The sequence below is a fragment of the Ipomoea triloba genome, chromosome 3 (genome assembly GCF_003576645.1).
Source record: "Ipomoea triloba cultivar NCNSP0323 chromosome 3, ASM357664v1".
NCBI classification, from domain to species: domain Eukaryota; kingdom Viridiplantae; phylum Streptophyta; class Magnoliopsida; order Solanales; family Convolvulaceae; genus Ipomoea; species Ipomoea triloba.
Genome location: NC_044918.1, coordinates 27,952,570 through 27,975,127, shown reverse-complemented (window position 1 = coordinate 27,975,127; position 22,558 = coordinate 27,952,570). Strand labels below are relative to the sequence as shown.

The 22,558-nt window shown below is 34.8% G+C and overlaps 2 protein-coding genes across 2 annotated transcripts in view; both read right to left on the bottom strand.

Moving 5' to 3' along the window:
• The window catches only part of LOC116012722, a 7,923-nt gene extending 5,976 nt beyond the window's left edge, over nt 1-1,947 (bottom strand). The window contains exon 1 of the mRNA XM_031252365.1: nt 1,773-1,947. The gene's annotated coding sequence lies outside the window, so the exon portion shown is untranslated. The remainder of the gene's footprint in view (nt 1-1,772) is intronic.
• Nucleotides 1,930-8,321, bottom strand: LOC116013169. The gene is made up of 8 exons (XM_031252818.1): nt 7,723-8,321; nt 7,485-7,678; nt 7,233-7,387; nt 6,631-6,920; nt 6,310-6,441; nt 6,173-6,267; nt 5,028-6,055; nt 1,930-1,995 (listed from the first exon to the last, which is right to left on the bottom strand). The coding sequence occupies exons 1-8, from the start codon at nt 8,319-8,321 to the stop codon at nt 1,930-1,932; spliced, it is 2,559 nt and encodes an 852-aa protein (XP_031108678.1).
• Between the last annotated feature and the right edge of the window lie 14,237 nt (nt 8,322-22,558).

Genomic DNA, 22,558 nt, shown 5'->3' with positions numbered 1-22,558 from the left:
TTGTAGCTGGTGAGGGGGGGGGGGGGGGGTCTTTGATAGCTCTGAGAGGTATAGAAGATCGGTGGAAAAACTAAACTAACTCACTATTACCCGTCCAAATATTGCATTTCCAGTAAGTGTGGTGAGTCAATTTATGGAGTCAATTTGGGAAGTGGCTGTTCGAATTGTGAAATATTTGAAGAGTGCTCTTGGAAAAGAAATTTTGTATGTTGACTGCGGGCATATGAATATTGAGGCATTTTTTTATGCTATTGGGTCGGGTTGCCGAGTGACAAGAGGTCTATGACAGGGAATCATGTGTTTGTAGGGCGCAATGTGGTCTCGTGGAAAAGTAATAAACAAAGTGTTGTGGCTCGATCTAGTGCAAAATCTGAGTATAAAGCTATGGCTCATATGGCTTGTAAATAACGTGGGTACACAACATTCTAAAAGAGGTTGGTGCGAACGTGAGTGTGCCAATAAGTTTGTGGTGTGACAACCAAGCGGGCTGTACATATTTCCAATAACCCATTGTTCCATGAGCGGACCAAACATATTGAAGTAGATTGTCATTTTGTGCGTGAAAAGATGCAACAAGGACTGATCTCTGTGGTGCATGTCCGTAGTGGTGATCAACTAGCAAATTTGTTTGCGAAGGGACTTGGTAAAAGTATGATTGACTGTATTTGTAACAAGTTGAACATGATCAATATTTATGCTCCAACTTGAGAGGGAGTGTTAGAGAGAGTCAAGGGTAGTTGAGGGCTTATGCTCCATCAGTAAATACATACAGATATTCAGATTAAAACCAAGGACATGAAATCCAAGTAGAAGAGGTATAGTTACATGATATACCCCAAATAACAAAGACAGCACAATAAGAAAAGATAATACATTTGCGATCTTATAGGGAACCCAAAACCCCATAAGTCGACCAATTGTGGTCCCAAAACTCCAACAAACGGTCCTTTCTTTTGTCATTGGCAAATTAACAATCTTAACAGACCAGGGCTCTTTTACTTTGCCCTACTAGCTTGCTCTGCATACATGATTGCTCATAGTCAACACTAGTCCCAAGTCCACTTATTTAGTATCCTCTTCACCTTCTCAGATTCTCTTATTTATGCTCAATCTTTTGACTACTGTAAAACTTTCTGAGCCTTTGACTTCTTTGGTGAACATTTACAGCTGTGATGAACATTTACAACATAAGGACTAAGGAGTGAACATTATGACACAACGGTGAACATTTATTTGCATTGAGGTGCCAAGAGTGAGGTGGGCAGGGGTACATGGAATAAGTTATAGTATATGCCTACATTAGTTCTATGTCATGAACTACAAATTATTCCAGAAAGTGAAATAAAAAGAAAAAAATGTTGTGAAATGAAAACTCCTTGAAATTGGATCCTGTTATCACTGGCATATACTTAATGATTACAACAGTAACACAGGCTCGGAGGAGCTTTCATTCAGAACGAAGAATTCAGAGAAAAGCACCAACACAATTATTAGTGAAAAGAATTCAGAGATAAATCCTTCTAAGTTATTCATACACATATACACAGAAAGTCAAAAAAAAAAAAAAAAAAAAAAGATGCTATAAAACGTCACAACGGAGCAATCACTCATCCAAAACTGCATTCACTAACATCTCCGTTTGCAATCAATTAGATAGAAGAATTTCCATGAGAAATTACACAAAGCCTACTCGACAGTTCAGCTGTATCCTATTTATTACTAACCGAGAGAAAAAAAAAAAATAACAGCGAAAAAGGAAAGAGGAAACGAACCTTTGATGAAGGGCGGATCGGAGGTGTTTGGATTTGCAGAGACGAAGAGATACTAAACTGATATACGCATCGGAGATTTGGGCAGGCGGAAGGGGTGGGTGGGTGGAGCAGTAGATACTGTACTGTGTTTCTATAAAGTGGAGATGGAGAGGGATTTCTATCCATACATTACATTTCTGATTTCACTCTTAGTTTTAACTATACCAAAGAGGCCGAGAGTGAGCTAGAAACAAGCAGTCACATCAACAATTATAAATAAAAAAATCCCCACCAAAAAAATACGGAGTAAATAAATAAAAAACAATTACATGGCTTTTGGTCGGAGGGAATTTGAATTCTATTCCCACTTAATTTCGTGAATTTGAAGAAGAAAAAAAAAAGTCCTAAGACAAAATTTTCCTCCTTTTTTTTTTAAACCTAAAACTAATGCATGACCTTCTCCTCTAGATGATAGCGTGCATTATTTTCTACTACTGTCAACCGATAACGCCGCTTTTGAGCAATAATCATTCTAAGCCAACCTTAATCAAGTATGTTTTCTAAAAACTTTCAAGTATCTAAATTTGATATGTATATACAGTATTTTGCCTACATTTTGAAGAACAAAATTTTGAATTTAATATGTTATATTTTTTTGGGTGTTTGAATATGCAAATGGGTCCAAGAGATACTTGTCATATAAGATTAATAATAATAATAATAACAACAACAACAACAACAACAATGGGCATTTTGGATTTTATACTACTTATTCCCTTTCAATTCCCAGTATACCAAACATTGGAATTAAAATTGTAATCTTATTCCTACAAACCAAACACTGGAATTTAAACTCTCAATTTATTTTCACATTATTCTTTTTCCTTAAAATTACAATTTCTTTCCCATATAATTCCTTCCTTCCAACCAAACGCCTCGTTAGTGTCCCTAAGTATCTTTTCCTACTTTTGTCCACCTTTCAAATTCATCCTATTTTTGTCAAGTCATGAAAAAAATAACACATTTCAGCCTTTGGCTCTGATCTTTTTCTCTCCAAAAAACAAATATTAGTGTCCATCTCCCGTGACTTAAAATCATTGGTGTCCTAACTTGAGTGACCTCATCATTAGTTAAAAAGAAAGTTAATTGTACAATTATCAAATGTCATCTAAGAAGGGGAAGATTGCATTACTCTATTCTTATTATTTTAAGATTAATTTGAATTCGGTTCCTTGCTTTTACATAACTTGACTCTCACCTAAAAAGAGTCTAACAAAAAGCTGTTTAACATTACATGTTCTTTACAAGATTGGATTGTCACTAATCTCTTTTTGACATTATAGAGTCTCGTTATAATTTTACATCTTACCTCTTAACGCTTTTAAAGTGAAATATATACCCGAGATAATTTTTCACACGAATTTTAATATATATTTTTCTAATAAATTACTCCGTACTTATAAAATTTGAATTTCTCCACCGAACGGTACCACTAATATTCTTTAATTTATCAAATTTTAATTGAATATTTAAATAAATTGAATGATTTTTTAAATATATTTTTAATAAATTATAAATAGAAACCATAAAATAAATATTCATTAAGATTTAGAAATCCAACGGCATGCAAAATTCAACTCGTGTGGCCTACCTTGGTCAACTTCGATTTATTTTTGTGTTGCAATTTTAGCTAATCCTCACATTTGGTTAAACTTAATCGGATCTAGCTTCCTAATACATTTTACATTTTGTACGTCATGAGTTTTGATATTTTAAGATAGAGTTAACTCTAGCGGAGATCCTTTGTCTTAGGCAATTTCAAATTTAGTTTCAGATAGTCGTTTTGTTATTTAAAATCTCAAAATATTATAGTTTGAACACTTTTAGTCTTTTCGGTGACGTTTTTCAGTGAAACCCTATTTTAGGCAATGGTATTTTTTTCTCTTCAAATTTTTTAATTTTTTAATTTTATGATGAAATTTTTGACATCGATGATGCTGATGTAAAGTGTGGCACTAGTACTACGCATTTGGATGGCATTTGATCGTAAAAGAGCTCTTGTAGGGCAACAATGATGAAGACGCCGCTGTGGCTGGTGAGGATGTATTACTGGCGATTCAAATCGAAACCGCTAAGCAATTTATTATTTTCCAAAATTGTGAATCGACACAAAACTAGAATTGCAGTCATATCTAGTAACATTAATATTAATGTTATAATTAATAACTAGTATTTCCACTCGTGCGTTGCACGGAATGGATTTGTTATAATATGTGAATAATATTTATATCGTAATACAATTGTGTAAACCGTAATATAAAATATTATATAATGTAATTGGAGAATTGAGTTTAATTCATTGTGTTTTGTGATGTTATTATTGCTTGAATATGAACAATTTTTTTTCAAATAACTTGAATATGAACAAATAATTACCAATTAATAACAAACATGTAGATATACACATTTGGTGTTGATACATTAAACAATTTGCATATCAATGTTTAGGATTTGTATTAATTGGTTTAATTACTTCGTTGTGTAGCAACTCAATTATAGAAATTATATGTACGCAAGATATATGTTTTATATAGATATATAAAAAAATTTGTCATCTTTGTATAAAAAAAAAAGAATATATAATATAACTTTTTTGAATTACACATTATTGAAAACTTCTTTGTAGACGACATTGGTAGTAGTAAAAGAAGTTTGTCCATACTCGTCTAGAGCTAAAACTTTCAGACCATCAGGATGAATTACTCGCGAAAAAGCCACGTACAACTGACCGTGATTAAAGACCGATTTTTTTAGCAATAACCCAACGTGAGTTAGTGTTTGACCCTGACTTTTGTTGATAGTCATTGCATATGCAAGCATCAACGGAAATTGTTTACGCTGGAACTTGAAGGGCAATCTCGTATCAGATGGGGTGAGAGACATTCGGGCAATAAGAACTTTGGTCCCTTGATGTGTCCCATTAACTATTTTTGCTTCCACAATATGATCTGTCAATCTTGTGACAATGAGGCGCGTACCATTGCAAAGACCAAGAGAGTGATCTATGTTCCGCAATAACATAACAGGTGCACCAACCTTTAGTATCAATGAATGATTGGGAAGCCTAGACAATCTCAGACTATTTAAAAATTCAGGAGTGTGTACTTGTGATAGATTTTCGCCGTCTGATTCTGCCTTACACAAAGGCTCACAACTTAAATAAGTTCGACCTTCTGCAGTGTTCATGTTGCACATGTATTGATTAATTTGATCAACCACATCTAAAGTCGGTGAAAGGATCGCTCGCTCTTCTAGGTCCAACTCATCAATCATGCCATATCTCGCGCTTGGGAATGTGCTTTCCACTATAGTTGCTATGGGATCATGTCCATAGTTTAAGAGAAACCTTGGCGGAATATCGATCTCAGACAAACCATTGTTTACAACCCCTGTTATCCCATCTCCTATGTTTGCAATCCATTTTGAAAACCAATCAACCGTCTGCCTATCTTCCTCTGAAGCTAAGCTCCGTAGTCTCAAGTTCTTCGTGAGCCTCAATACCTTGCAATTTGTCCAGAGGTATGAAGAATTAATAGTTGCTCCGACAACTATCGGTCTCGTTGCTTTGGGAATAACTGGAAGAATTTGTCTAAAATCACCGTCTAAAACTACTGTCTTTCCACCAAATGTCTTTTCAGCACTACCCGGTATGGCAAACCTCAATAGATCCCTCATGGTTTGGTCCAAAGCCTCAAAACGGTGTTTGTGAGTCATTGGTGCTTCATCCCATATTATCAATTTGCTCCTAATTATAAGCTCAACAAGGTCACTACCTTGCGATATATTGCACGTGGAATCTTCATTCAATGAGAGTGGTATAACAAATCTAGAATGCGCTGTCCTTCCTCCCAGTAATAATAAAGATGCTATTCCACTTGAAGCAACATTTAGAACAATATCTCCGCGGCTCCTTATCATTGAGGATAACATCCTCCACACGAATGTCTTGCCTGTTCCTCCGTAACCATACACAAAGAAGAGTCCACCTCCATTACAATCAATATCATTCATCACAGAGTCGTAAACATTCTTTTGCTCATCTGTCAATTGTGTTACTAATGTTTCATGCTCTATCTTCAACGATTCCTTATCATACGCCAACTCTCCAGCTATCAACATGTTTTCCATAAACCCGATGTTGGTTTCATCTGGAAGAGGCATATCTGGAAAGTCTTTCAGACTCTTCCCCCACAAAGATAACAATTTCTCCAACTCCACAAGAGCAAACTGTTTCTTATCGGAATCTGATAACAACAGCTCTTGATGGTCCAAAAAAAATGATCAAATAATTTAATTTTATAAATAATAAATTATGATAAGCAAATGAATAAGTAGAATAAATTTTTTGTATGTTGAAATACCTGGATTGTTCATGCGACGTCGATGATGAAACTGTGCATCTTCTGCAAGAAATTCCCAAACAGCATTCCATACGACCTCTGGCCTACTGATTGTACTTGAACTCAGAAGCGTAGCAAACAATCATCTTAAAGCAGACGCGGATGCCCAGTAACTCGAATCAGTTATGCCGTCGATGCATTCCTTGTCATCATCTAATAATCCATATTCATAATACGCATCTCTATATGATTTGTGAATTACTCCAGCAACAGTGCGTATATCATCGTGGCTTGAAGGTCCACGTATTAGATTTAAAAGGCATCTTAGATAGTATAATTCTCCACATCCTGGCGGAACATAGAACAATCGTCCTATGGAAAATCCTCTCTTCCTTGGTTGTCATTCACGTAGATCTTGTCTCCAAGCAAACTTACTAGGGAACTCTGCATAAGTGAGAGAACGTGCATCTTCGTATTACTTATTTGCCTCAAACCAAGCTGTGAATTGGCTCTGCTTAACTGTTTGGTTCTCCACAATCTCATCGAGTGTCTGATCTTCACCATAGACAACATTCTGTTGGTGCTCTAAGTGAAAATTTAACCTTTCCACAGGTGGCGTCCGATGTATCGCATACCCAAAAAGCCTCCACGTTGCTTCACATGCTGATATGTACCGACAATCATAGTACATGTTAATTTCATCAACCACATCACCATTTCGTCCATTTATAGAACTACTCATGAACTCTGCCGTGACCCTATCATTTCCCTTGTTCACGTATTTGAACAAATATTTAATAGATCTGGATTGGTTGCACCATTTAACGTTAATATGTGCGCGATATTTTAGGAGCAGATGTTTATTATGCGCAACAACATAACGATTATCAAGTTCGATTCCATTCCTAGCAATTATACGCCCATTATCACACCTTCTGTAGATCAGGTAACCATCTTTATCCAAACACGTATGAGTAACATATTTTTTTGGAAAAAACTTTGAACATTTACCATTTATCATACAGGGCGAATTCTTCCGAAGTTGTCCGCACGGTCCGTGCAACATGAATTAGCCAACTACGTCATGGTACTCAGTGTCAACATCTGGGTCAGGAATTTCAGTTGAAATAATAGCATCAATCTTGGCTGCGGAATTCGCCCTGTTTATTTTTTTGGCAAATAGCAATATGTGTGCGTGGGGAAGTCCTCTCTTTTGGAATTCAATAGTGTAGATAACTGAAAATAAATTAAATAAAAATGAAGATTAAAGTTTATACATTTAAATTAGATTTAACTAAGACAAATTCAAATATGTATGATAATAATGAAATACCTCCACATATGTCGCCAAACAGCTTTTGTGTTTTGATGTCTTCAATCATAGCATCAAGTTTCATTTTAAACACGCGACAAATAATATCGGGTCTATCCTCTGATTTAAGGCCACGATGGACAACATACCGCTCAATCTCAGGCCAATTCGGGTTGCAAGTGAATGTTATGAACAAATGTGGATAACTGATTTGTCTGCATATTACCATTGCATCTTGATATAGTTCTGAATCATATACCTGGCTCCACCTGTGAATGATGATGGTAGTATAATTCTTTTACCCCGACCAGTAGGGTCTAATTCTCCCCTTGTTAATGCATCGCTCAATCCTTGATAAGCTTCACAACGCAAAGCCTTCTGATGAGTTCTAATGTAGATCAATCGTGCAGATTCAATCATTATATATGCATCAACCAAGTATTGTTGAAATAACATCCTAGAATACGATAATGTATGGTTTTCATTTACTCTCTCATGTATATAGAATGAAAAATACTCTTTTGGACTAATTCTTTTCCTACCACCATGATGTTCTTGGCGCCATGCATCAGAGAATGAAATATCTTCACGGTAACCATCTTCACCGTATGGAAACAACAAAGGGTACTGTATTGGCAGATACGCATGGTTTAATTGGTTTATTCTCTTCAACTGCCCAGTCCTACTCTCTATCAATATGTCTAGATCACCTATTGATGGGTCCAGATCCCTGACAATAAGTGCAGCTACCTCATTAGCGCTTGGTAAATTATATGTCCTTCCATCTTTGCTCCGCCTGCTAATTAAATTCATCTTAACCTCAACAACTAGGTTAGATTGGATCTCGGATCTTGCCATTCTGAAACATTTGACCAAAACATTATTTTGGTCCAACATGTTTTTTAATTTTTCCACAATATCTTCGCGGATATCACCTGAGTTATTATCTCGTCCTCATAAGAAAAAAACGGGACTAAATAAATAATATTTGAATATCTTTATGGATAACGAATGAAAGTTAAAATGAATTTCTTTCGAAAACATACCTAACAGAATTGATGCGATTGTTAATCTCATTATCTGTGTCGTAAATATATAGTTGCGCAAATTTTGGGGTAGACCCTTCTCCTGGAACTAAACTTCCAATGCAGTGATAATTTTGACCACTAATTCTAAACACCGGAGGTGCGTTACCAGTGTTGATTGACCTATCCACTCTACCACCTAGAGATGTGAAGCAAAACATGTTGTTATACCTTCGAATATTATTGAGGAAGTGTGTGCTCTGTTCAGTATCACCAAAGTATAAGCTCTGTAGCACAGGAGGAGGATCCTTCATGCGAGGTAATTGTATCTTGCCCTCGTAACAACACTTTGTGTATTTTGGCAATCCGCGTGTAACATTTTGATTTGAGCGCTCTTGGCGCCAAAATAAGGCACCACAATAATTACACGAATGAGAAGCATCTCCAAGGCCATCTCAGGAGAAAAAGCCTCAGGTTTCTGCTTCACCTAGCCATGGTGTTGCCCCTGCAGCAAAGTAATGTTTTTCTCCTTACTTTATCATCCAAGAAAATTACTATCAGGGTTATATAGTGTCTCTGTCTTTTTTGGTTATATTATTTGCCATAATAATTACTGGTCCTCTTTGGTTCTTGGTGCTTACTGCTTAGCCTAGAATTAGCTTAAATTCTTGTGTATTAGGTTTGTGACTTCACTGGCTCTGCATTTATGGGGGGAATTTCATTATTATGTGGAAAAAAAGTTTATGCTTTTCCCATACTATTCATCTTTCTTTATTATTATGTGGAATTTAATAGCTTGTTGTGTAGAAGAGTGCTTTTGTCATATATATATTGTTCTGGTTTTTACATCTCGCGAAATGAGATTAATCATTTTGCTGAGTGTTGGTTGGATTCTATACAATGCTTGATTATCAAACCATTTTGAATTGTGTTGATAATATATCATGGTTTAAATCAATGTTTTTAATTTTTTAATTTTTTTAAAAACAAAAATATATTGTCTCGAGACATCTCTTTAATAGTTCATAGTGTAAAATAAGATTTCGAAATTTTTTAGGTACTAAATTGGACTAAGTATATCTTTCTCAATAATTTCAATCAAAGTAAGTTTGTATCTCTTCCTTTTGTATCCCCTATTATATGTATCCTAAATCTACGTTGAACATGTCTGGAATACAGAATCATCTACTCCAGATACTACTTAATACTTACGCCTTGATTCCAATGAATTTAATTTTTAAGATGGTTGTATCTTGTGCCCCTCCACATCTACCTTGCACTTTTATCTATGTTATAAAGCATTGTCAGCAAAATAAGGGTTTGGTAAAGTTTGCATATTACCTTTTAAGAAGTTTTAAGACCAAATAAAATGATCATATATTCATATCCCAGATGCAATCATGCATTTCCCCTCCATATCCAATTCATCTTAATTTTAAAAGTTAAATGTTTGATGTGTGTACAATTGTACAACTTCAGTGTTCTGATATCAACTTCATTTTTCCATTTCCATCCAATTCCACCACATTTTCTGCTTGAGTGTTAGTCTACTCAAATTCTTTTTATTTATTTGTGCGAAAGTAGATTGATGGATCTGGATGGTTCCGAATATGTACTTACCTTTGAAGACGAAGATGGTGACTGGATGCTCGTTGGTGATCTTCCATGGGAGAGAGTTTGGTTTTTCTTTGGTTATAGATTCTCCATTTCGGCCTTGAATATGCCCCCATTAGTACTATCCTTAATAAGTGAAAATATATTAAATGCGTTATGGAAAGTTCGAAAATGAAATATTGTTAAGTTGTGCAAAACAGTGGCAGCATTTTGAAGATTGTTTAAAAGAATAATACAAAAACATAACATCAAATTATAGCATGTATTAAACAAAAGTGTAAAACTTAACAGAATAAACCGTCTGTTAAGTGTTAAGTTTATTCAAAGTAATAAAAACACCAAATGAAATACATATTGTTCATGTTTAAACAGCTCCAAAATAACAAAGGCTAGCATGGGTTGGGCTCATTCTTAGCCTTTTTCAAAGTCTTTGAAGATGATGAACAATCCATGTTTGTTCTCTTCAAAGATTGAATCCATACTTTATTGTTGAATAGAATGACAATACAAAGAAAAAATAATATGTATGTAAATTGATCATGAGGTGTAGCATATATATATATATATGAATAAAATGGAGTAAGATTGACCATTTTAGTAGGATATTACCATTTGAAATTTGGTTATAAATGGTTATAAATTAAAATGTAATAAACTTGTATATTTGACTCATAATAAAGAGATAAATAATCTTACGTAATAGTATAATAATAAAGAGATACATAATAGTAGAATGGCGGAGTAAAGAAATAATACATAATAATACATAATACATAATACATAATAATAAAAAATATTTGACTATAGTTAATATTTTAAATAATTAGTTTTTTTTTTGTAATGTACATAAATAACAAAAAGACTAAACTTGTTCAATAATTTGATTAATTTAAAATTGAATTACCGTGTGGGTGAAATTATATTGTTCTTTGGGTGAAACTTGTTCAATAATTCAATAATTTGATTAATAATTGAATTAATTTGATTAATTTTGATTCAAACTAATTGAATGTTTATTTTGAGAAATTGTTACCTAATCAATCAGACTAAATTATAAAGAAAATATATTAGGAAAGACAATTATGATGATAATAAGAAAAAATTCTGTATAGCATAATATAAATATAAATATATATATATATATATATATATATATATATATATATATATATATATATATATATATATATATATATATATATATATATATATATATATATATAAAAGATGATTTTTTTATGGATTTGTGCGAGGGGATCGTTCTCCGTCAGTGGGGCGAAAAAGTCGTCCGTCATCAGATTCTTGTATTGAACTATGTAGACATTGCCGGTGGTCAATTGACCCACCACCGTCGCATCGTAGTAGGATCCCACGAAGCCTTCATCGTTGCTCGCCACCTCCACCGCATCGCCAATCCGGTAACCAACCGTTTGTAGAGTCCTCATGGTTCTTGATTTTCCAGGAAAAATCGGGAGAAATAGATTTTGATGAATAGGAAAACAGATTCAATAGGCGAAAATAAAAACATGAAAAATTAATAGAGTTGATAGTCTAATCCTTACCTTTCCAATTCTCTAGTCCTTTGCTGGTTTATAACTTCCTCCTAGATGGCAGTTATCAAAAACTCATAATGTGATAGAAAGACAAATGTTTAGTTGTGCATATATATATATATATATATATATATATATATATATATATATATATATATATATATTCATCAGTCAAAAGATTAACATATATAAATCAGTCAATAATTTCCGTTAAATTTCCCTTTGTGCATATATACATATATATATATAATCCGTATAACATAATATATATATATATATAGAGTCCGGATCAGGTGAGGACCTAGCCTTAGGTGAGGACGTGATGACTAATCCAGAGCATCTAATTGATTTGATCCAAAGGCTACGATTACCACTCCTAATAAAAGGCGTTCACTAACAATTAATGCCACAAGGGCATTAATGTAAACTGAACGAAATCCCATCTGCATGGGACTAACTCCCTGTTTAATTAGATATTAGACAGACACCCACGCAGAATCACATCATACAACCGGCAAAGGAAACCATGTATTCAAATCTGCAATTTTGGCGATGTGCCCAGCCAGGCTGTACGATGCATATAGGTATGTTTTCTTCCATGATTAAGTGTGATACTAATGAATACAGTATCATGCTGGTTTATTAAATCATAAATTCAATACGATTACATGCATAATAGCCATTGGAGGGCTGTGATAGCTAGTGTTTTCCCAGATTGCGCATAACCAGAGATTAGGTTGAATGTCTAGGGTTTCGAAACCCATGTGGGCTAGGTTGTGCAATTCCGTTATTGGTACCATGCAATGTCATAGGTCACACTTTTAAAAATACCAAACCCATATTCAAACATAGACACCAACCATGGGATAGCACGCTAAGGGTTTATGCACTTTTATATATGAAAAATATAGAGTATTTTGATATAAACATCCAAAAAATGAAGGCAAAGATGAATTCTACGGCGATGGTGCCAATAGGAGTCGATTCCACCATGTTCAGCAACTTATTGCACCAATGCGCTTTAGTTCTATGCGCCTCGGTTGGAACGAATACACAAACACTGGGAAACTTGAAGGATCAAAGCAAAAGTGTGCTTGTCGCAAATGTAATAAGTTAGGATGGCATGACAGTCGTAATTGCCCAAATGTGAAATGACTACAAAATTCGGAATGTTTGCTTTCGTAATTGTTATGGCTACTGCAATTTTATTTTCCAAAGCTCTAAAATGTCAGCTAAAGAAATGGGTTTGGCAATAGTGATTTTATTAGTAAACTTTGTAACGTTTGATCTTCGAATGGTTTTGCCATAGTTGATTTTAAAACTAAAATTCTATTCGTAAAAATATTTTCCACTAGTCACAATAAGAGTGTCGTGCATCATTTGTAAACATAATTACCCAAAACGGGATCACACCAATCGTGCTCCACAATTCTAGATTTAGTGCACCACTCACTACCATGGTGTGCAGTAGCATAGAGTGATCTGTGCACTAAGAAAATAAATATTGCCCACAAACTCAATAAACGGAGTAACAAAAAAATCATCAATATCACTACCCCCTGCAAGCCCCGACATCCACAGCATCCAACTGAGGTTATCTAAAGACTATGATTATCTTTCTTAAAGAATCTGTAATCATATCAATAATTTACCAACACTACTGCCTTTCCGGCATTCTATTTTGATTATGATGTTGATGAACAACAGTAGTTAAATCGTGTATTCTGGGCGAACCTAACGGTGCGGCGTAGTTATGCTTATTTTGGGGATATAGTCTCATTTAATGCTACATACATACAGTACGAACAGGTGTGTGCATTCCTATTACTAATACTGTGCAATACAGGGTTATATAACGAGCAACATGCTACTGTTAGAATGAGATGATCAGCATAGATGAATTTGAAGTGATGTGGAAGGGTTTAATAGAGGACTATGGGTTAGTGGAGTCAAATTGGTTTCGCCAAATGTTTGAGTTGCGTTCATTTCGGATCCTCGCCTATTTTAGGGACATGGATATGGGTGGATTAATTCGAACCACGTCCCGTTCAGAAGCATAGAACAGTATGTTTGGACGATTCTTCAGCCACCACTCAAGCTTAGTTGAGTTCTTAATGCATTTTGGGAGTGCAATCGACGCAGAGCGATATGAAGAAGCTAAGTTAAACACAGAATGTGGAGGACACTTCTCCAAGTTCAAAACCCCTCTACTATTAGAGCGTCATGCTGCTTCAAAATACACGGTATCCATATTTCACGAGGTACAAACCGAGATTGAAAATATTTGTTTTTCATGCAGTGTGATTTCTATAGCGAAAAATGGGCAAACATATTATATTGCTACGAGATTAAAGGAAATGATTACACAAATTTGGAATATTACCTCCTGCAATGTTATTCATCACACTCAATTATTTCACAAAACATTGGGAATCATGCTTAAAGGATTGACCTATCAATTTTTTAAATTGGATGTTTGTAATGGTTGTTTCTGAATAGGGTTCAACTTAGCACATTAAAAGACTCTTAATCAGTCAGACAAATATACCCCACACATCAACATTAAAAAAACATAGCTAACTGTGCAGCGCCGAACCACATCGAGTGCAACCACCCCACTATTAATGTGCAATGTAGTAGGACGAGAAGTGCATATCAAACCTAGATTAACCACTATTACTGTGAATTTCAGAAACCCAACTAAGCAACGGTTTGTTCCAGGAGAAAGGCAACAAACACGGAACTCATTAACCAGCCCAACAGTGCATTCCGGAAACCCAAATAAGCACTTGAATATTCTAGAAGAAAGGGAATAAATCTGGAACCCAATATACAAGCATTTCTTATTGGGAAAATATAGGCTTTAATAAAGTTAAACGGATCGGAATTTAAAAAGAGATATGGAACTCTAATGGCACCCTTTAAGTAAGCATATGTGCTTATAACTTCCTCATATACTATGATCACTATGCAAAAATAACAAAATTCTTCCTTCTCTTTTTTATGAACAAAATTACATATCGGACAAGGTCAATGCAATAGTACTACCCAATTATATTTACTTCGTCAATTGTACCCTGACACACACCCTATTGCTAAAGTGGAGGCCTTCCAATAGACAAAAAAAACACAAAACTAGCACAACGTAAAGCCAAAAAAACAAACGGTGCACTATACATGTCAAAAACCACCAACTACCTAATGTTTATAAACACTGCACACCCAAAAAAAAGTCAATCTCGCGCACAACTCTTCTTTGTCAAGCATTTAGAGACTGATAACATTGTACACTACTTTAACAGATCCTCGAGTTTGAACAGTTGGAAACATAACATCCTCCTCTGGCGTGAGTTCTAACTCAGGATTGGCTTCCCTTTGCTCCTCCCTATAGTTACGTGTCCTGCTCACAAACTTCGAAGGAGGATTAACAAAGTCATCATTACTGTTAGCGCCCCCTTACTAATCCCAACATCCTGGACCTTCCGCTTCTTATGGCCTGGAATGAGACCAAACACACCATAGTAACTAATTGGGAAAGATACATGCACGCATACCCCACTAACACACAAATGTAACGCACCAAACTGCCTATAATGCAATTTATAAACATCACACAATGCACAATAACTAGGCACATAACGAACAAGATAAGACACTAAAGTGTACCCGAACAGAACAAATGTTGAAAACAAACACAGGGAAAATGACAAGCACGAAGCACGAACGTGCCATGAATGCATAACATAATAAACATGAATGCACAACATAATAAACATGAATGCACAACAATGAACGTAATCATTAACAAGATTGACTAGTGAAGTGCACAAAAACAAATCAAGGTAACAAAAACCCATGCAAAGGACACACCAACACACAGACAAATAAAAACAATTCCAAATATCTAAATTTTTCTTATATGCTGATTTCTTATATTCGATTCTGATCGACAGGATTCTTACTACCATAATTTGACACCTGAGGAACTAACAAAAGTACATGAATACAACTTTGATCATCCTAGTTATATAGTAGACACTACTTTTTAGTTTTTCTCTTTCATCTTTTCTTTTCTTTTCTTTATTGATACTTTATATTTTAATTTTTATTTAATCCTTCCGTACAGATGCATTTGAGACTGAGCAATTAATATCTGTCATGGATAAACTGAAGCATGGGTAAGTAGTACATATCCCAAATTATGACTTCAAGTGTTAAAAAAACAATGGATGGGTTGCTTAAGAATGCATCAAATTATCTTACAAAAAACAATGGATGGGTTACATATAATGTTGCTTTACTACCATTTATCCCTTTGCCATCCTGATTTAGACTTTGAAAAGCAAACATGCCGGTGCCCATGATTCTGATAGATACCCCTGCTTAGTGACTAAACTACTTGGTGACACAAGTAAAATCTCAAACTTGCTACCTTACTGGGTGAAGCGATGCTTTGCCTCCAACCCTCCATTAGGAGTAAAAACTAATAAATGTGTTGTTTTCTTCTTCTTTTTTGATTCTCTAATTAATTTCCCACTTTCTTATTCAACATTTGCCAAGTAAATCCTTTAGATGTCATGATTTATTCAACATTTGCCAAGTAAATCCTTTAGATGTCATGATTTTATCAGACAAATGAAAACAATTCCAAAAACAGCAACACCCACCACTCAGGACATTTAAATATTTAAAAACCAACAACATAAACACCTTGGATAAAGGGGACCCATACCCACTACCTATGAAGACCCCAGCTGACCCCACCCCCCATCCCCCAGTACTACTAACTATTTCCCAATTTTACCCCTATTTAGTCATTGCTAATTTCCCAAAATTTTTAAACCCAAATAGAAATCAACACCATTAGAAAATGACATGTGTCTTTAGTGAAATGGCAACAAGGCCCTACGCTTGGAAGATATGGAACTAAAAGTTGTAGAGCTGGTCGTCTTTCCATCACCCACTGACCAGTGGCATATTGGAAGATAGAATAACTCTAAAATCATCCAAGAACAAACACAAAGAAAACTGAATGGTTACAGTGTAATAGCAGTATAAACAACAAAGACCAACACAACTGTGCAAATGAGCGCAAGACTAGGGCTTAGAGATGTGATGCAAATACACCAATTGAACAAGTGTTAGAGTCCATTACCACATCAAATCAGCCCAAAACACATAGAATGCACCAAAATCGACCACAATAACTCAAGGCCCGAAACCCTAGATAGAACACGAAAGGGGGACGGACAACATATCTTTGGTCTTTGATTGTTTCTCCCGTCGACGAGTATTTGGACGACGCTCCTCGTCGTAGCCATGCAGTTGAAATTTTGAACCAAAGCCAAGAGCCGAATGGAGGAGTAGTGCACCGGCCAAAAACGATGAAGAAACACATAAGCAGCGACAATGGGGTTTTCTCTCGCTGGAGAAGATCGAAAACGGTAATTACTTTTAAGACTTTGAACGTAACAATTAATTGGCAATAGCAAATGACAGAAACAACCCTCCTCAGCAAATAGTTAGTAAAAATTGCGTTCGTTTAATTTTTCTAATAATAAAAAAAACAATTCAACCACAACCATTGGATTAATTAAATATAAGGCTCAGATTAGTCCACAACTCCTCACCTAACTATAGGTCCTCATTTGATCCTTAATATATATATATATATATATATATATATATATATATATATATATATATATATATATATATATATAAAAGATGATATATATATATAAAGAAAATATATTAGGAAAGACAATTATGATGATAATAAGAAAAAATCATGTATAGCATATAATAATATATATATAATATATATAACTATGTATAAGATTAGGAAATTAACGTAGTTTTTTAGGTACATAAATATATATAAGATTAGAAAAATTATTAATGTACTGGATGAAGAATACATCTTGAAATTATGTATTAAATTTTATTTGATTGAAATAACTTAATCGGAATTACAAATATATCACCAAATCACCAATTATATCATCAATTATTCAATCACCAATTAATATTACCATTTTTATATTACCTATTTAACATTTTAATTAATTAATAAATCCAATTATTGAATCACCAACATTTAACCATAATAAATTAATAATTATTAAATTAATTAAATAATAAATAAATAAATAAATAAAATAACTGAGTTTACAAAAATGACCCTAACTTTGAGCGGGAAACTTTAAATGCAGTACGAATATGAATTGTATTACCATATTTTATAATATTACGCAAACCTTAAGAAGGCGTTTGGTTGCAGGGAATTACAATTCCATTCCCACTTAGTTCCCATCTAATTCCGAAGGCAACTAAATTCTTTCGTTTGGTTGGAGAGAATTGCAATTCCACGGAATTGAAATTCCCTCATTTTTATGGAATTTGAATCTCATGTACCACATGGAATTTATTTCCAAGGATTTTAGGAAGAAAAAAAGATAATCTTGAGACAAAATTACCCCACCATTTTTTAATCAAAAAGATAATTTTGGACTTTATACTACTGACTCTGTTACAATGTAGTATCTGTTCATAGCTACTTTCTCAACCTAATGACTCCACTGAGACTCGAACCCACTCCCATAATGTAGTATCTGTTCATAGCTACTTTCTCAACCTAATGACTCCACTGAGGATCACTTCCTCCTAGATGGCAGTTATCAAAAACTCATAATGTGATAGAAAGACAAATGTTTAGTTGTGCATATATACATATATATACATCAATCAAAAGATTAACATATATAAATCAGTCAATAATTTCCATTAAATTTCCCTTTGTGCATATATACATATATATACATAATCCGTATAGCATAATATACATATATATATATATATATATATATATATATATATATATATATATATATATATATATATAAAAAAATATATATATATATATATATATATATATATATATATATATATATATATATATATATATATATATAAAAGATGATATATATATATAAAGAAAATATTTTAGGAAAGACAATTATGATGATAATAAGAAAAAATCATGTATAGCATATAATAATATATATAACTATGTATAAGATTAGGAAATTAATGTAGTTTTTTAGGTACATAAATATATATAAGATTAGCAAAATTATTAATGTACTGGATGAAGAATACATCTTGAAATTATGTATTAAATTTTATTTGATTGAAATAACTTAATCGAAATTACAAATATATCACCAAATCACCAATTATATCATCAATTATTCAATCACCAATTAATATTACCATTTTTATATTACCTGTTTAACATTATAATTAATTAATTAATAAATCCAATTATTGAATCACCAACATTTAACCATAATAAATTAATAATTATTAAATTAATTAAATAATAAATAAAATAACTGAGTTTACCAAAATGACCCTAACTTTGAGCGGGAAACTTTAGATGCAGTACGAATATGAATTGTATTACCATATTTTATAATATTACGCAAACCTTAAGAAGGCGTTTGGTTGCAGGGAATTACAATTCCATTCCTACTTAGTTCCCATCTAATTCCGAAGGCAACTAAATTCTTTCGTTTGGTTGGAGGGAATTGAAATTCCTTCATTTTCATGGAATTTGAATCTCATGCACCACATGTAATTTATTTCCACGGATTTTAGGAAGTGATAAGCACTATTTTTATATTTAATTTAGATTAATTTTTTTTAATAAATTAGTTTTATTTATTTAACATTATATTTATTTTAAGTTTTATTTTATATTTTATATTGATATATTAGTTATTTAAATAATTAAGCTTAAAGATTATTTTGGGCCAATATTAAGAGTTGGGCTAATCCCTTCTTTATTTTATTTTGTTTAATTTGGCCCAATGTTAATGTTTTTATTTCTTTTATATGTTTTGAAGCCCATCCAACTCCATTTAAACCCAATTTCCCTTTTGTTTCTTTAGTTAATTAAGTATGTACGTAGGAATTAGGAAGCAGATTGACCTGGCTTGCGACGAACGACAATTGCGAAGCCGAAGACTGCTGCGAGGAATTTCGTCCACAAGCTAAAATTTCGATGCGTGGATTGCTCCTCACCAAAGAACTCTACCGCAATTTACTCTCATTAATGGACAAAATTAAGCTTAAACTAGTATAAATAGGAGAGGAGTTTCAGTTGCAATCAATCATTATTCACCGAAGAATTTAATTTATATTGTAAGCATTCGTACGATGTACTGCTGAGTTCTTATTTTTCTAATTCGAAGATTATTGAAGTTTGATTCTACAAGACCAGTAAGCTTTATTTAGCCTAAATTATTCTTTGCACTTTATTATTTATGTATCTTCTGTTATATTCATATATATGAATTATTGCTTGGTTAATTGTTGCAATAGGGCCCATAACACCCCGGCTCGGCTATACCGTACATCCGGAGTAGTTACCGCCACACCTAGACTGAACTCAATCAAATCCAGATAGAGTTCACCCTAGATGCACAGGCTAAAGATAAGGAAACTGTTTCATATCGCCATTACCCATCATAACATCATATATATATATATATATATATATATATCATCAGCAAAAGAGTAGCTATACTAGCTACTAATATGTACACGAGTTTCTTACAGCCCGTTAGAACAAGAGTTTGGACTAATCCCGACCTTACTAGTCATCTTGGAACGACCATGGCTACAAAAGATATGTACACAAAAAGGTCAGCCTTGACTTTTCCCCTAAGACACAACCTACTCTAGCGAGCGGTACACCGGGCCAGTATAAGACACAACCTACTCTAGCGAGCGGTACACCGGGCCAGTATACGTGCCCCAGAACTCTAGCGAGCGGTACACCGGGCCAGTATACGTGCCCCAGACAAGGTGCCACTCGCCCTCGAACCAGGTGATATGATCAAGGAAATTACACGGGCTGTTCACCATCATCCACTCATCAAGATAATCCGGAGGACTAGGGTCCCACGGATAAGGGTAGTGAACCACGAACTCAAGAGGGTCACTCCCTGCTAAGACCTCAATGGGATAAAACCCATAACTCGCCTGGATAATATCCATATGACACAACGGATTACTGGGAGCAGGAGACCAAACAAGTACCACTGGGGGAACAGGAGTAGGAACGGGGTCAGGAGCATAAGCCGGAGCTGGAGGATCTAGAGCGTAGTCGGGAGCAAACAGGTCGTCACCCGCTAAGTACTGTACATAATCATCATAGTCTATAATAGGGAACATGAACTCTGATGAGTCACCAGAGTTCCCGGGGCTGTAAGAGCCCACGCTAGACTGCATCTGATAAAGGACACAATGAAGTGTAGTTAGCACGACGGCTAAGTAAGGAAATCCATTGTCACTCAAAAGTAAACAAAGGTTTCGAAAATATAGTATTTAGAAAACTATAAAGTTTACCCGTGAGTTGAAAATCTACCTGCAACCAGATTATCAACAGTAGAATGTAAAGTAGAGTATACGACATGAATCAACTTGCACAACTTTTCCTTTATAGGAATTTTCGCCATTCTTATCTCAAAAGAGAGAGATTAGCAGCACGTTACGGTGCTTAAAATACGTCACATTTTGTTCTTCAACATAGTTACGGAGTAACTGAGTTTTCATAGTTAGAGTTCACTTAGTTCCCCCCTGGATAAGTGTGAGGCCTCTTTGGAGTGTTCTCAACAACCTCGGGCCACGGCAATCAAGCCTCCCGCAGATCAATCATCTCAGCAACCTCGGGCCACGGCACTCAAGCCTCCCGCAGGTCGATTATCTCAGCAACCTCGGGCCACGGCACTCAAGCCTCCTGCAGGTCAACCATCTCAGCAACCTCGGGCCACGGCACTCATGCCTCCCGCAGGTCAATCATCTCAACAACCTCGGGCCACGACACTCAAGCCTCCCGCAGGTTAATCTTGCAAACAACCGCTGGGCTATGGCAATTAAGCCCTCCCGTGGGTTAATCAAGTCCTTCGCAACTTATCCAGAAACTAAGATTTTCAAAACATTCTTTCTTTCCTTGATACTTATTTAGTATTTTTCACATGATGTCTCAAAACGATTATTCTTATCCAAATATGTTTCCAAAATATTCATATTTGTCAGTGACTTTTCAACATAAATTTCCCCAAGTGACAAGGGTTACACTTGTTTCTTAAAAACACGATTTTTCTTCCAAATTGGTGTACACAATTTCCAAAACAATATTTGTTCTTTCAAAAATTGAACTCGGTTGCCCGTAGGCCTTTCAAACAACATAACATTCATGAGCAAAAATCTCGGATGAAAGTTCGGTCGAAAACAGCTCCGCGCACCGCAGCTGCGCGGATGTCTGCACCGCCGGACGCACGGCGGACGCGCGCGTCCGGGCCGCGTCCGACCGTTCGGCCCTGGTCTCGCGTTCTGGACGCCGATGGACGCGCAGTGGACGCGCGTCCAGGGCCGCGTCCGTCCAAATCTGCAAGTCTCGGGCAGCAAAAACTGTGTAGTAACGTCTTGATTTTCCAATATTTTCACAAGTATAAGCCTATATGGACATAAATACAACATATACATGCATATATTAGCTATGAACATGTACCCAAAAATTACCAAAATTCAAAGTGTAGTTTCTTGAGTCAACTAAGAGATCCTCAAGTTTAACACATAATTTTCACATAAAATTCCTAGTCTCATAGTTTACTAGCAATTGTCCATTTTCAAGTGACTAAACCGACTTAGGGGATTCCTTACCTCTCAAGTAGTTTTTAATACCGTAGACAAAGTTGTGATCTTCACCTCCAAATTTTCACCGAAGATCCTAAATAATGATCACCATAACAACAATATTTTCATGAATTCTTAGCTTAAAATTAAGTTCTAGGAAAGGATTCTAGCCATTTTAACCGAATAAAACCAAAGT